The sequence below is a fragment of the Branchiostoma lanceolatum genome, chromosome 3, assembly GCF_035083965.1.
Source record: "Branchiostoma lanceolatum isolate klBraLanc5 chromosome 3, klBraLanc5.hap2, whole genome shotgun sequence".
Lineage (NCBI taxonomy): Eukaryota > Metazoa > Chordata > Leptocardii > Amphioxiformes > Branchiostomatidae > Branchiostoma > Branchiostoma lanceolatum.
This window is the reverse complement of record NC_089724.1, coordinates 6,535,293-6,548,011: the sequence shown is the minus strand read 5'-3', so window position 1 is coordinate 6,548,011 and position 12,719 is coordinate 6,535,293. Positions and strand designations below refer to the sequence as shown.

The 12,719-nt window shown below is 41.7% G+C and overlaps 1 protein-coding gene across 1 annotated transcript in view; it reads right to left on the bottom strand.

Moving 5' to 3' along the window:
* Positions 1-12,719, bottom strand: part of LOC136429887 (dynein axonemal heavy chain 8-like) — an 87,999-nt gene that overhangs the window by 40,026 nt on the left and 35,254 nt on the right. The window contains exons 41-56 of the mRNA XM_066419983.1: positions 11,124-11,226; positions 10,606-10,710; positions 9,787-9,948; positions 9,236-9,460; positions 8,598-8,770; positions 7,835-8,013; positions 5,644-5,831; positions 4,990-5,076; positions 4,348-4,455; positions 4,019-4,153; positions 3,230-3,394; positions 2,458-2,704; positions 1,625-1,866; positions 1,069-1,209; positions 602-707; positions 62-193 (exon numbers count right to left, since the gene is read on the bottom strand). Of these exons, the coding sequence (XP_066276080.1) occupies positions 62-193; positions 602-707; positions 1,069-1,209; positions 1,625-1,866; positions 2,458-2,704; positions 3,230-3,394; positions 4,019-4,153; positions 4,348-4,455; positions 4,990-5,076; positions 5,644-5,831; positions 7,835-8,013; positions 8,598-8,770; positions 9,236-9,460; positions 9,787-9,948; positions 10,606-10,710; positions 11,124-11,226 (2,498 nt within the window). The remainder of the gene's footprint in view (positions 1-61; positions 194-601; positions 708-1,068; positions 1,210-1,624; positions 1,867-2,457; positions 2,705-3,229; positions 3,395-4,018; positions 4,154-4,347; positions 4,456-4,989; positions 5,077-5,643; positions 5,832-7,834; positions 8,014-8,597; positions 8,771-9,235; positions 9,461-9,786; positions 9,949-10,605; positions 10,711-11,123; positions 11,227-12,719) is intronic.

Below are 12,719 nucleotides of genomic sequence, written 5' to 3'. Positions count from 1 at the left end.
ATATGATTTTATACCATCAAAATCTGTCACTTTCAAAACAATAACTTTATTTGTAGCTCACCGTTTGAGTCCACCACAAACTCAAAGATGGTTTGGCCTGCCTCAGTGTCACATGTGGGCAGGTCCAAGGCACTCTCATGGCCTCTCAAAAACTCTTCCAACTTGGCTCGATCCTCCAACTCCAAGATAGCACCTGATCATAGAATAACAGCCTGTTAGCCACATTCATTATTTGGACCATCGCACACTGGGACATGCCCCTACTCTTTTTTTTAAAGGTGTGGTGGGTTCTTAAACATGTTTGAAGTGTGGCTCTCACCAAACACAGGACCTCCATTTAACGTCCTATCCGAGGAACGTCCCTAATCAAAGCTAGGTACTCATTTACACATGAGAAAAGTCGTGTTAAGTGCCTTTCCCAAGGGCACAATATCGGGGCATATCAGTGGTTTTGAAGTCGGGACACCCTACTGATTGCACCACACAGTACCACAATTATGATGTGTTCCATCAAACTATTCATGATAAAATTGTAGATGAATGGAATACATTTCCTCAAAATCACAATCCTTGAACAATTTATAGAAGGTGTGTTACTAACCAATGCTCCACATAAGTGCAAAGATGAAGATCCTTTCCAGATGCGCAGCAGGTAAGACTCCTGCCTCTTCCTTACTGGGAATCAGGCCCTCCAGTAGATTCAAGGCCTGGAAGGAATAGGGGAATACAACATCAACAGAATATCACACACCACCCGGTAAAATCAAGGACTGGAAAGGCAGAACAAAAATAATAGAAACAGAGAAAAATCCTTGGTGGGAGATTTATATATATAAAATATTTATGACTACCAGGTATTGTTTTTCTACTGCTCTGACACACTGTTATCAATTGAAAAGATAATGTTCATTCTTTCATGCATGCATCTTCCTTGAGCATTTCCCAAATCAATTTATTACCATAGTGAGAGATTCATTCCTTAAAAGGCTTTCATTTCTTGCCATAGTTACATGTAACCATTCCAGTTTTCTTTTGCAATCTTTCCAAGCAAATAAATCTGGTGGTTACCTGAGCGATGTAGTTACATTCCAGTAGCACCATCTTGGGCCAGAGGTTCTGGGCCATGAAGTGGTACAGGTCGTCAAACACCTTGTCAAACAGGCCCTGCAGGATGTCTGCCTCCTGTGGCTGCCTCTTACGCAGCCAGCCCTAGAAGTCATCAGGAGAAACATCAAAATTTCTGGTAAATTTCAATTTGTTTTTTTTACCTCCCTATATGCAACAAGGGGTAGGGTGTCAAGAATACAAAATGAACTTGAATTTCATTGCACAACAATTGTAACAGATACAATGTTTGGCTTACACAATGAGTCTATAGTATTCTTTTTATAGGGAACAGGATGATGATCAGATGCAGAGGAGGCATTGTGTATATTATAAGTTTGTGTCTGTTTCGTTATGCCCAAATTGTTGGCCTGAAAGAACAATGCCTCCTTCTCCTTCCCATATTTCTTACTCAACTACATTAAGCCACAGACTGTACCTCCTGATAAGTTTCAATGTACATGATGTATATCGTAATTCATATCCTTCATTGATTAAAGAATGGTTCTGCACAACTTACAGCAAGTATTGGCCTGAAGTCCAGTACAGAGGAGCTCATGAACACCATGCCGTTGCGCGAAACAGTGGCTGGAGAGGCGTTGTCGATGTTGTGCACCTCGAAAACAACCTTGCAGGCAGGGGACATGGGGATACGGTCGCCGTTAGCGAGGGTCAGGGTTCGGTTGTCGTCCAGTACGGAGTTCAAGTTCTCAATCCAGATGGCGTCAACAGGACCATCCAGTACAATCCAGATGTTCTCTCCTGTTGGTGGACATACATATTAAGATTAGATTCAATACATCATAACTTTTTCCGTGCTGTGGACTAGTGATTACTCATGTTCCAGTTGTTGCGAGCTACAGCATATATTTACGTTGGCACAGAGAAGGATCAAGAGTTGATCCTGAATCTTTTCTCTCTATCTGTTACTTAGTCTTACCATACTCAGTCTGTTAGTACATGTAGTAATATTATGTACATTGTATATGGGAGAAGGGTGGAAGGGACCAACTATTCAACTCAACTTTGCTTCAGCTTTCTTGATAGATTGCATAGTTCACTTTTTGAACCCCAAAAATGCTTTCTCTATATGATTATGAATGAAAAAATTATTTCTGTTCAATTCAACTTTTGCTTCACAGTGACACTCTGACAATCAGAATTCTGTATTTGTACAGCCGGTACAACCGCCCTTCAGTGTAACATACCAGCTACATACAACAAATTTTGCAGACTAAAATTTACTCATCTTTGTCATCAAGAATTCAAGATCTTTTCATAACACCTGTCCCTGACCCAATCAAAACAACTGTAGCATATCAAAGCTTATGAGAATGACATGGAAACTTTCACCTTTCTTGGCCTTGTGTGTCCTCCTCCACAGTGTGGAGAAGATCCCGTCTGTCCAGTCGTTGGTGGCCACGTCCAGCCGTCCGAACATCTGAGGCGCTGTGATGGCCTTGGGGTTCATCTTCATCTCCCTGTGGGGGGCGCCGCACTCCGTCATGGACTTCATCAGGGTGTGGATGCACTCCGTCTTCCCCGCCCCGCTGGGACCCAGGGTCATCATCCCCCAACGCACGCGCTGGGTCTCAAACAACTGAGGAAGGAGAGAGGTGTCATCAGGCTGGATATCTTATATTTACATGCAGTTTTAGGCATCTGAGAGACTCAGATATAATGCCTAACAATACATCAACTTGGTCCAAAAGACTCTTTAATCAACATGATAAAGAATGGATACATTTCAACCAGAAATATATCGGCCCCAGACAATGATTTAAAAATCTATTTCTGATGTTGACATTGTCAAAAATTCACATAAAGAAAGTTGACTGCAAATACTATCATTATGTCATCGTCCATGATGATAAACCTCAACCAAAAGAACTCGAAGTTCCTGTAATCTGGTAACAGAATCAATAGGTACAGTCAAAAACTGACAAAAAAGACTACAGAAGATACTGATAAAATCTGTTCTATATTTGGACAGGTGGTCACTATAGACCGTGAGGATTCTACTAGGATGGTAACAGATACTGATTGTTCGTTCTTGCGTCAATGAGAAAAATTATCTAAGGGACCACCAAAATATACAGGTTTGATTGCAGTTTTAAAAACATGCCTGCACAAGTTTGAGGTTCCAGTTGGGGTGGTTGATGAGGTCGGGCGACTCGTCCACCTGATGGGTGATGGCAGCCTGCAGGTCCTCATAGGTCGCCGTATCCAGGACGATCCCGGGGAACAGGTCACCAATCAGACTCAGGAACAGGGGCTCATCTTCATCCACCTGTTGTCATGACAACAAAGGCCAATCAGACTCAAGGATGAAAGATTATTTTCCATTTAGCTTAACCAATGAAATAGTTTGTAGAAAGCCTGTGGCTATTCTTTCTTTACATCGATGAAGGTTAGACATCCAGGTAATGAGATATGCCAAAAGACAGTTACTCAAGCAACTGGATAAAATTTTGAAACAGTCAAACATTTCAAACAGCATCCGCTGTCTTTCGTCAGTGACTAAAGGGAAGAACTGGAGAGCTATCATGTTTTATACCAAAAGCCTGAATTCTTTAATCTATATAATTTGATTGTTAAAAATGCTCAAGTCTGACTGAAATGTTTAGGAGCAAATGGTATTTTGGTGCAGTCTATCTCAAGAAGTCATAAAGGGATTGATGACAATACAACTCTTACCATATCTATCTTTAGCTTTTGCAATCTAAACTGTGTTTAAACTTTGTCTCATTTCGTCTGAGAAAAAGATTAACCAGACTAAATTGAATGTAGGATACTATCTCTTCACTATAGTCATATCTAGTACAAGTCTTTTAATCTATTGCACCTTCTTTTCTCCTAGATTTAAAATTGTATACAAAGCCTATGAATAGTATGATGTATATGATATCCTTACCAGCTTGGACAGATTCATATCCCTCAGAACTCTCATGACGATGGTTGACTCTGTCTCCTCTGGTCTTGCACGCTTGTTGGCTCCCAAAGTACGCAGCACCGATAGGATGTTCCTCAGACCAAAGTCATAATGCACCTAAGACACACATGCTTTTAATGTTTGTTTGGGCAACTATGCATTTAGCTATCAACATTAAAAATCGAAACAAAGTACGGTCCCTCAGAAATTCCTCCGCCTGAAATCAAAGAATTTTCCTAGAGTAAGGTAGGGTATTTCCAGGCAATTACACAAAGACTGAGGATTTACCGAACCACTAACTAACTCTGTACCTGTTTTGAAAGCTGCTCCTCACACAGTTTGTAGAGTGTGTAGAACTTCTGAGCCAGGATGATGTTCTCCTGGAAACCACAGCTGGCAAGCTTCACCCTCATAATGATCTGTACAGGAAAGCAAATCAGAGGTCACAGATTCTGCTTCATATATGTCTGGTACATGATTTTATGATAATGAATCCAACATCAGGAAATCAACTTTTACAGTTACTTTTCTTTAGCGAAGAAACTGTGCCATCAATCTTTTCCTCAATCAGCGCCACTTACAGCGGTTTTTTTTTTAATCACAACACAAAAGATAGTGAACTGGGTTATGTTACAATAACTTTGATTCAATATTCCTGTAATATCCAAAACGGTGTGTCAAACAGTCATGATCAGCATACTGTTTCTTTCCTTGACCACTTACTATTAGAGTAACAGTTCTATTTTGTATCTGTAAAGGCCTATCTGTTCAACATATTTTGTCCTGTTGTGACCTTTACTTAGCCCAGTGTGGCATGAATGTGCAATAAAGGTCTTTGTTCATTCATTTATTGAGCAGGTATTAGATGAGTTCCTGATTCTCAAGATGAGGATGGGACAATTGCATGGTGAAGGTGATAATAGATGAGCAGAGAATCAGGAAGACATTTATACCTGTCTGTCTGGCACCATCATGGCGACTGTTCTGAACTGAATCTTCAGGTTCTCAGGCAGCTCCTGTCTGCCAGCATAGCCAGGGTTCTGTGGGACGGGATGAAATGCAGTGAGTTAGGTTCAGAAATTGCTCCTGCCTAAGTCTAAAATGTGCTGCACAGAAACATAATGGCAGTTTCTAGTTGAAAAGTTCTGATCTGGGTGCTCAGTCTATAATATCTCAATAATGTCTCAGTATGATTATTGACTTTCAAGTCTATCATCTTGAAGTATTGTCTCTCCATGGCAAAACCAATTGCAAGAAATATAGGCTGTGCCCAGTCCACAGCTAATACTACGGTCACATTTGCACCGGTGACTGTAGGGGGTGTAGTCCTGGCCTGCCCTGAAGACACAAATTTGTCCCGGTGGACTGCCAGACACCGGAAGGGCACCTCTTGGCGTTCTCACGATTAGCTCACGGTGCCTATTTGCTACCGGGTCCGGAGTTGATTTCAACACTGTTTCAAAAACTTCCGGGGCCCGGTCGTGACCAAAATTAATCACAGGACCACGTAAGGGAAACACCCGAAAGTGAAAAAAAAAGCAGCCCATGAACTGCCCAACAGTGCAACTTTTTCCAATTGCGACCTAAGCGTAAGACAGTCTACCTACCATAGTGATGAACAGGCCGAACTCAGGGTTGAGGTCCACGACATCTCCGTCTGTGAAGATAAACTGGGTCTTCCTCTCCTTCCTGGCCATCAGGACAATGTAGATCTGCTGAGCCGCCACCGACAACACCGGCAGGTCGATCCGGTTAAACTCATCAAAACAGCCCCAGCTGCCAGACTGGGCAAGCCCTGAGGAAAAGAAAAAACATTTTCATTGCGGATGTTACATTACACATATTTTTGCATGATTTAACATGTTAACGCTGGAAAGTCAATAAGTGAGTGTATAAATATTTTCAAAGCTGATAATATGATATAAGAATTTTATGATGATCCACAACATAGATTTTTACATGCCTTGACCTGTTTGTGATTAATGTGTACAGCATGCAGCGTTGTAAATATCAACGTATTTCATGTACATGTGTTGTCATTAGGGGTGGATACCGGTTCAGCTGGACCGGTTTGGACCGGAAAAACATGCAAGAACCGGGTCAAAAAAACCGAAAGTCGTGAACCGGTTTTTTGGACCCGGAAGTCGGAACAAAGTAGAAATATTTGAATACTTAGACATCTCCTCAGTTCTCTGGCCATAGAAGAGGAAAAATAGCATTGAATCAAACTAGATTAGCCTAAAATAAGTCCATATTCACCTCTTTCTATAACTGTTGGTTCAGTTTTAAGTCGATACTGAAATATGCAACGAAAAAAAACTTTACAAGTTAACGTTACCACACAGCCACGAGGTTGGTGCCGATTATCAGTGGAATCGGCATCATGTATCCTCATAAACTCGCGTAAATTTTCACTCCAAATGAAGAATCAGCAAATTAAACATGGGGCAAACAACATTTTTTTCTTTCTTGTACAAGTGTACACAGCCAATTTTTACGAGTTCGGGACGCATTAACGGTCACAGCCTTGTCAAAAGTAATCCGCCGGGAAGCCGGCTGTTTTTGCACGTGAGCCCAGTAGGCCAGGGAGGGCGAGGGCGGAGTTACTCCCTTCACCGCCCGGGCACGTGAGCTCAGTAGGCCAGATAGGCCGGAGGGCGGAGTTAAATTCCTTTGAGGGCTTTGCCGACGAGCTTTACCATGACAACCTTAGCCACAGAGCCGTAGGATGGATGCATATATTAACCATATATGGACTGGATTTTTCCCGGCGTAAACTTCTGATTCTTTACGGGCTGCCAGTTTTTGGAAAACATGTGGCCATGCGCTAAAATCCATCAGAGGATTTGCTATTAAAGCATGTAAGGTTTTGAGTTACCCTGCTGTCGGTTGGAGTGGCGTGTTGAATTGGGAATTGCAAGGAGGGAAATAGAGAACCTCCTTGAGAATTAGAACGCAGGAAGGGCTGACAGGTTTGTTGTTTACATATGAAAATGGGAGGGTTGAAGCTTGATTTGCGGCCGACACTGCCGACAGCAGTTTATTCGCCTTTTTCCAGCGCTAATTTCACGATCTATGAACGGGTTTGGATGGTTAAGAACAAAAAGGTGTTGATTTCTGTGTTTCAATCAGTGAAAATTTACCGAATTTTATGAGAGTGACACTGTTTTTGTGAGCTTCCTCCGCTCATATTGGGTTGCGTGCCGCGCTACCTGGATTTGGAAATTAGTTGCGCCAAGCAAAATTTGCTTGGGCGCGCAAGTGCGCAACCGGGTATTTCGCACGCTGTTTTATTGAATTTATTTCGAACTCTGGATATTTTATGTAAGGCAACTAATTATATTTTGATGAAATAAAAAGTGTTGTAAGTCTGCTTTTTAGTCACTGACAAAAAGGGCATTGAAAGTAAGTGCAACATTCAAATACATATTGGTTTGATATTACCTAAGTATACTAATATATCAACTAGACAGGATCAGGTTTAGGTTCAGGTCCGGACCTGAACCTAAACCTCTGGACCTGAACCTGGACTCGAACCTGATCGAGCCGAACCGGTATCCACCCCTAGTTGTCATGTATTAAATTTGATTTTCAATAAACTGAATACTGAATACTGGAAAATATACCTGTCAGGCCCATGAGAATAGATCATGATTAGATCATCAAAACCAGATTTGGTTTGATCTCCTGTTGTTTCGTACACTTAAATCATTTCCACAAACACTAAGGAACAAATCTACCACAAGACAAACATTAATAAAAAGCGTCTTGAACAATAAAACAACTGTAAAATCTCACCCTTGTAGATCCTCCCCAGGCCTCTGTAGTCCATCTGATCGGAACAGTTGAACACCACCACGTACTTGCCCAGGGCCTTCCCCATGTCCTTGGTGGTCTCAGTCTTCCCTGTACCAGCTGGCCCAGCAGGGGCTCCTCCCATGCTCATGCCCAGGGCTTGTCCCAATGTGATGTAACACCTGGTAAAGGGAAAAAGAGAAGGACACATCTCAATAAGATGTGTTTAAAATACAACATTATCCAGTCTATGGGCTGGGTACTACTGATAATGCCAAACTACTTGCTACAAATGAACACTGTGTCATTTTCTCTTTTCAACTTGCTACATGTATGTAATGGAGAGAGGATGACTTGTCAGTATAGGGCAGGGCTGTCTCCAGCTGTATTATCTTCTATTCCACTTTGGGCGACCATGTTGTTGACTTCTGTCGTTAAATCTGTCAATTTAAGCTTACAAAAGTTCAGATTTTTGGACGGATGGGGTGACATTTTTGTCCATCTCAAAAGGCAAATTTCCATCCTATCCTTGGACGGATAGATGGGTCCTGGAGACAATTGCTTGTCAATTCAATGTGTGATGCATTGTGCTTATTCAACTTATCAAAGAATCACATTCTCAATGATCAGGCACTAACTTTTCCTTGTCAATTGTTTTAACACACAGGACTTACACCAATAAGCATGACGCAAAATATAACTCCATTGATTAAGAGATTGATGGACAGATTCATTCATCTATAGTATAAGAAAAAAAAAAGCAGACCTGTCAGTGAGAGGAGTGATGACGAGCCTGTCTGTACATCCCAGGAACTCGTTCTGGTAGCTGAAGTCCACGTCCGTGATGGACACGATGCAGTCATCAATGTCCTCCTTCCAGTAAAACCGAGACTGCTTCAGCCACTCAAAGTCATTCACGTTCTTGATGTGCATGCGTACCTGGATAAGAAGAACAGATATTAAGATCAATTCTCTGATATCATTGTTCTGAAAAAGAGACCTTGTTCATTAATTCCAATTTGAGGACTTACTTAATTTGTCTTCATGGATTACATGCTTCAGTGGAACCCAACAACTACACCAGTCCTGCAGTTGAACTATTAGAACTGAAGAATTTTGTTAATTATCACTAAGACTCAAAGTAAGAAAAAGCATATTACTGTAGCGCAAGGCTCAAAAGACTTATACTGTAAGTCAGTGATGATAGTGGGTGCTAGATGTAGTGTATGCTATCAAAAACTTCTGACGTTTACAACATCTATTCAGTTGCTTGAGTAACTTTCGTATGATGTGTATCTTATTACCAGGATGTCTAACGATTTCATCAGCGACATATAAAACATGTACTGTAATTTGTAAACACAAAAGTCTTAGACTGAAAAGTTATCACGACGTCAGACTTACCAAGTCATCAAAGATGTCCCTCTGGTGAACGTGGATGGTCACCAGGGTCTCAAACTTCACTCGTTCAAACTTAGTCAGGTCAAGGGTCGTCTGATCGATCAGCTTGTTGAGGAGGTCCAGGAACTTCTGGTTGGTCATCTGCATGATCTTCTTGTCGGACCGTGCAGCTGCCAGCGCCTCCTCAGCATCCCTGGTCCAGACCATCTGGATACCCAGCAGCCCAACCTGTACAAAATGAAGCCACATTGATGATCATGATTTTGATGAAAATGGTATCGAAAGTTTGGATGAATATTTGGCACTGTTGGACGGAATTGATTTTGATGATGAAAACTTCCGTTCCAACAACGAAGCCAATTGACTAGCGGTTAAATCTTTGAACAGGGATCTTTGATATCTATAATGTTGTTTAAGGTTGCACCTTAGATGCTGACAAAAATTATTGACATGCACATGCCCCAGGCATTCCATTATCAAAATCTCCTTTTTAACAAAATGTTCCCATGATGTATGACTGAACATTAGATATCCTGGATGTCCTACCCACTGACCTGTGCTGGGTAGTTAGCCAGGAACGCCAGGATTTGGAAGGATGGGTCGTTGATATTAGCAGAAGCCTCCCGGATGACTCCCTTCAGTGACGCCTGCTGCTCCCTGAGGAGGTCTCCTAACCAGATCTCTACATTACCTTTGGCTATCACTGGCTTGTCAAGCTGGGGAAGGTATGGAATTATACAATCAAAGCCATTGACAACATTGACAACAACCTGAACCTTCCTATAGTTTGTACAAGATTGATATTAAGTAGCCAGTAGTATTTTGCCTTACATTGTACCTGATACAATCATTGTGCAACAGACTTGACTTGACTTGACTATAACCCATTTAGGCTGTTGAGTTCTTGGGGCTTTCTATAATTTTGCATATTTTTCTATCTCTGCAGTATTTCCTGCAAAAGCTGGACCATTCCTGACATTTGATAGATTACAGTACTTTCTGAGTGTGTAATCACAACAAGTACAGAAATATACATTGGCACTTTTATTGGACAGCTTAGTTGATGCTATTTGCTTTATTGGTTTGTGGGATCATTTGAGCGTACCTCAGAGCATTCATAGACTCAGTCTGAATGAATCCAAATTGAACAAGTAAGAGAAAAAAATGGTTCCTGGCCATTGGATGTATTCAAGCCAATATTGTAATGCAATATAGGAAGAATTTAGCTTGGTGAGGTTTAATCCATACCATCAGTGTTTAGTGAAAGGCTTGAAGTACAAATTACTGTACAGTTCTTCAGACTATACATGTAGTTCTGGTTGGATAAAAGGAGCAGCACATAAAGGGCTGTCTTAACTTCAGTCCGTACTTACATTGACACTCTCTCCCTCCCTGGACACAAAGGCCATCATCCTGTCGTAGTCTTTCTCGTGAAACGTAATCTCGTTCACATTCTCAAACACACCCAGCAGGTGGGACTGGAAGAAAGCAAACGGATCTTAAGTAAACAAAGATTTCGTTATTGCTAACCACATTGACATATACAATAAATAAGGAGATCTGTATTTACCATTGGGCATAAAAGCCACTGTGATTCACACTCACTCACTCAGTCCCATAGCTGAATAGCTGTAGAGACAGTATGTCTGTCAACAAAGGATTGTAAGCTGTATATATACACGTGAGCCAAAAAATTGAATGTTTTTCTTAGTGTATTACATATCACGCGTACGGCTTATGTCTTGGCAAGACTGATAGTAAAAATGTCAATAAGGTTTTCACACAATAAGTTTCAAGATCACTACTTTTAGCAGAAAACTTTTAAATAAGCTCTTAGACTAAGTTTAAAGCTTATCTCTTTACAGCTTCTAGGAAGGGAAGGGAAGCTAACCTGGATAGTGTGAGAGTCGCTGGCCTGGCCGAGTATCTCCAGCAGTGCAGGATCAGAGATGAAGAAGAACCTTGGGAACACCAGACGCTTCTTCTCCAGGTACCTGAAATAAAAACATGCAAAAAAATCAAGTTTACTTCAACAACCATAAACTTGACACTACTTAATTTGTCCATATGATCAATCAATAAAAACAGTATGTGATTATATTGGTCCAATACCTCTGTGAAAAAAAAAGCTATTGTAATCAGGTATTGTGTTTTGTTCGTTAATTTGTCTTGGTGTGTGTCCGCAGACACTGCGCGGAAAGCCGAATTTCAGGGTCAGAAATTGCCTTACACGTTCATGGAAATTCTGCATTTCCGTCAGAATCATGGGATTTCGGACCTGTTTACGTTGCGCGTCCGGTCCTGTACGTTCCCTAGATTCTCTCGGAGATGGACCACTGCCGTGTACGGTGCGTTTAAAGGGCCTTACACCCCCGGACACATACCCTTGAAATGACCATACACTGCAGGAAATTCAACGTGTATTGGTCCGTGTGGCGATGTAATGTGAATAATTTAGCGGCAATTATCACCTCATTATCTCCCCGGGTTCAGGCCTATGGAGTGCGGCTGTGCGGTATAGCAGGAAATTCACCGTGTAATGGTCCGTGTGGCGATGTGATGTGCATAATTTAGCGGCAATTATCACCTTATTATCCCCCGCATCCACCCGGTTACGCCTTCAATATTTCTTTTGTCATGGAAAGCGCTTCAAGGCTACTGCCTCCCTCCCCCCTTTTACTGGATTTTGCCCCCCTCCCCTCTTTCCACATTTCTCAGTTTTTTTATCAATATCGTGATAACGCCACATTTATTCCGTCTGAAATATCGATTATCAGTGTTAACAAAGATGTCTCATTTTATTCATGTCGTTAACCACCGGCTCTTCGGTTGTTCGGATTGAGATTGTTTGGGTAGTCCTTTGAAATGCCAGCGTCTATTTGTTCTAGCTTCTAGAATACGTCGTCATCTGCTCTCGGCTGGGCGTGAGTGGCGCAGAAGTGTCGTACTGAAACCTAGCCTGTCGAGGTAGCTTAGTCCGTATGATTCGTCGCTTCTATAGGCATATTAGAATGAGGTTCGTTCCACAATCCAGACGGACACGCCGTTGTAATTTCTTCATCCGACAAAAAGTCCGGGGCAAAGCCGTATATGTAGTCAAAAGTCCGGGCTGTAGTGCTTTACAAGGACGTCGGAAATGTAGCTCCATGCCGCGATGTTCTGCATTCAATGCAATCCCCTTGTCTCAGTCTCGTCGTAGAATAGTAACCAAGCTCCAAATAATCCCGGGCATCGCTGGATAGAACCCACGCTAGTATCCAGACACAGGGATAGCGACAGCACACATCTGCACACAACCACACGGACTTCTCAAATGCCAACTGAAATATTTGAAAATTATAACAGGAGCGTTCATTGGTCCTGGTTTTTAAATCACGTCCCTCCCAGAAGCAATGCTATTGGTTGTACATTCCTTTACATGATTTGCATGGACATAGACACAATTACCTGTGAAACGCCAGGTATGTCTATTGTATACATTTAGCTT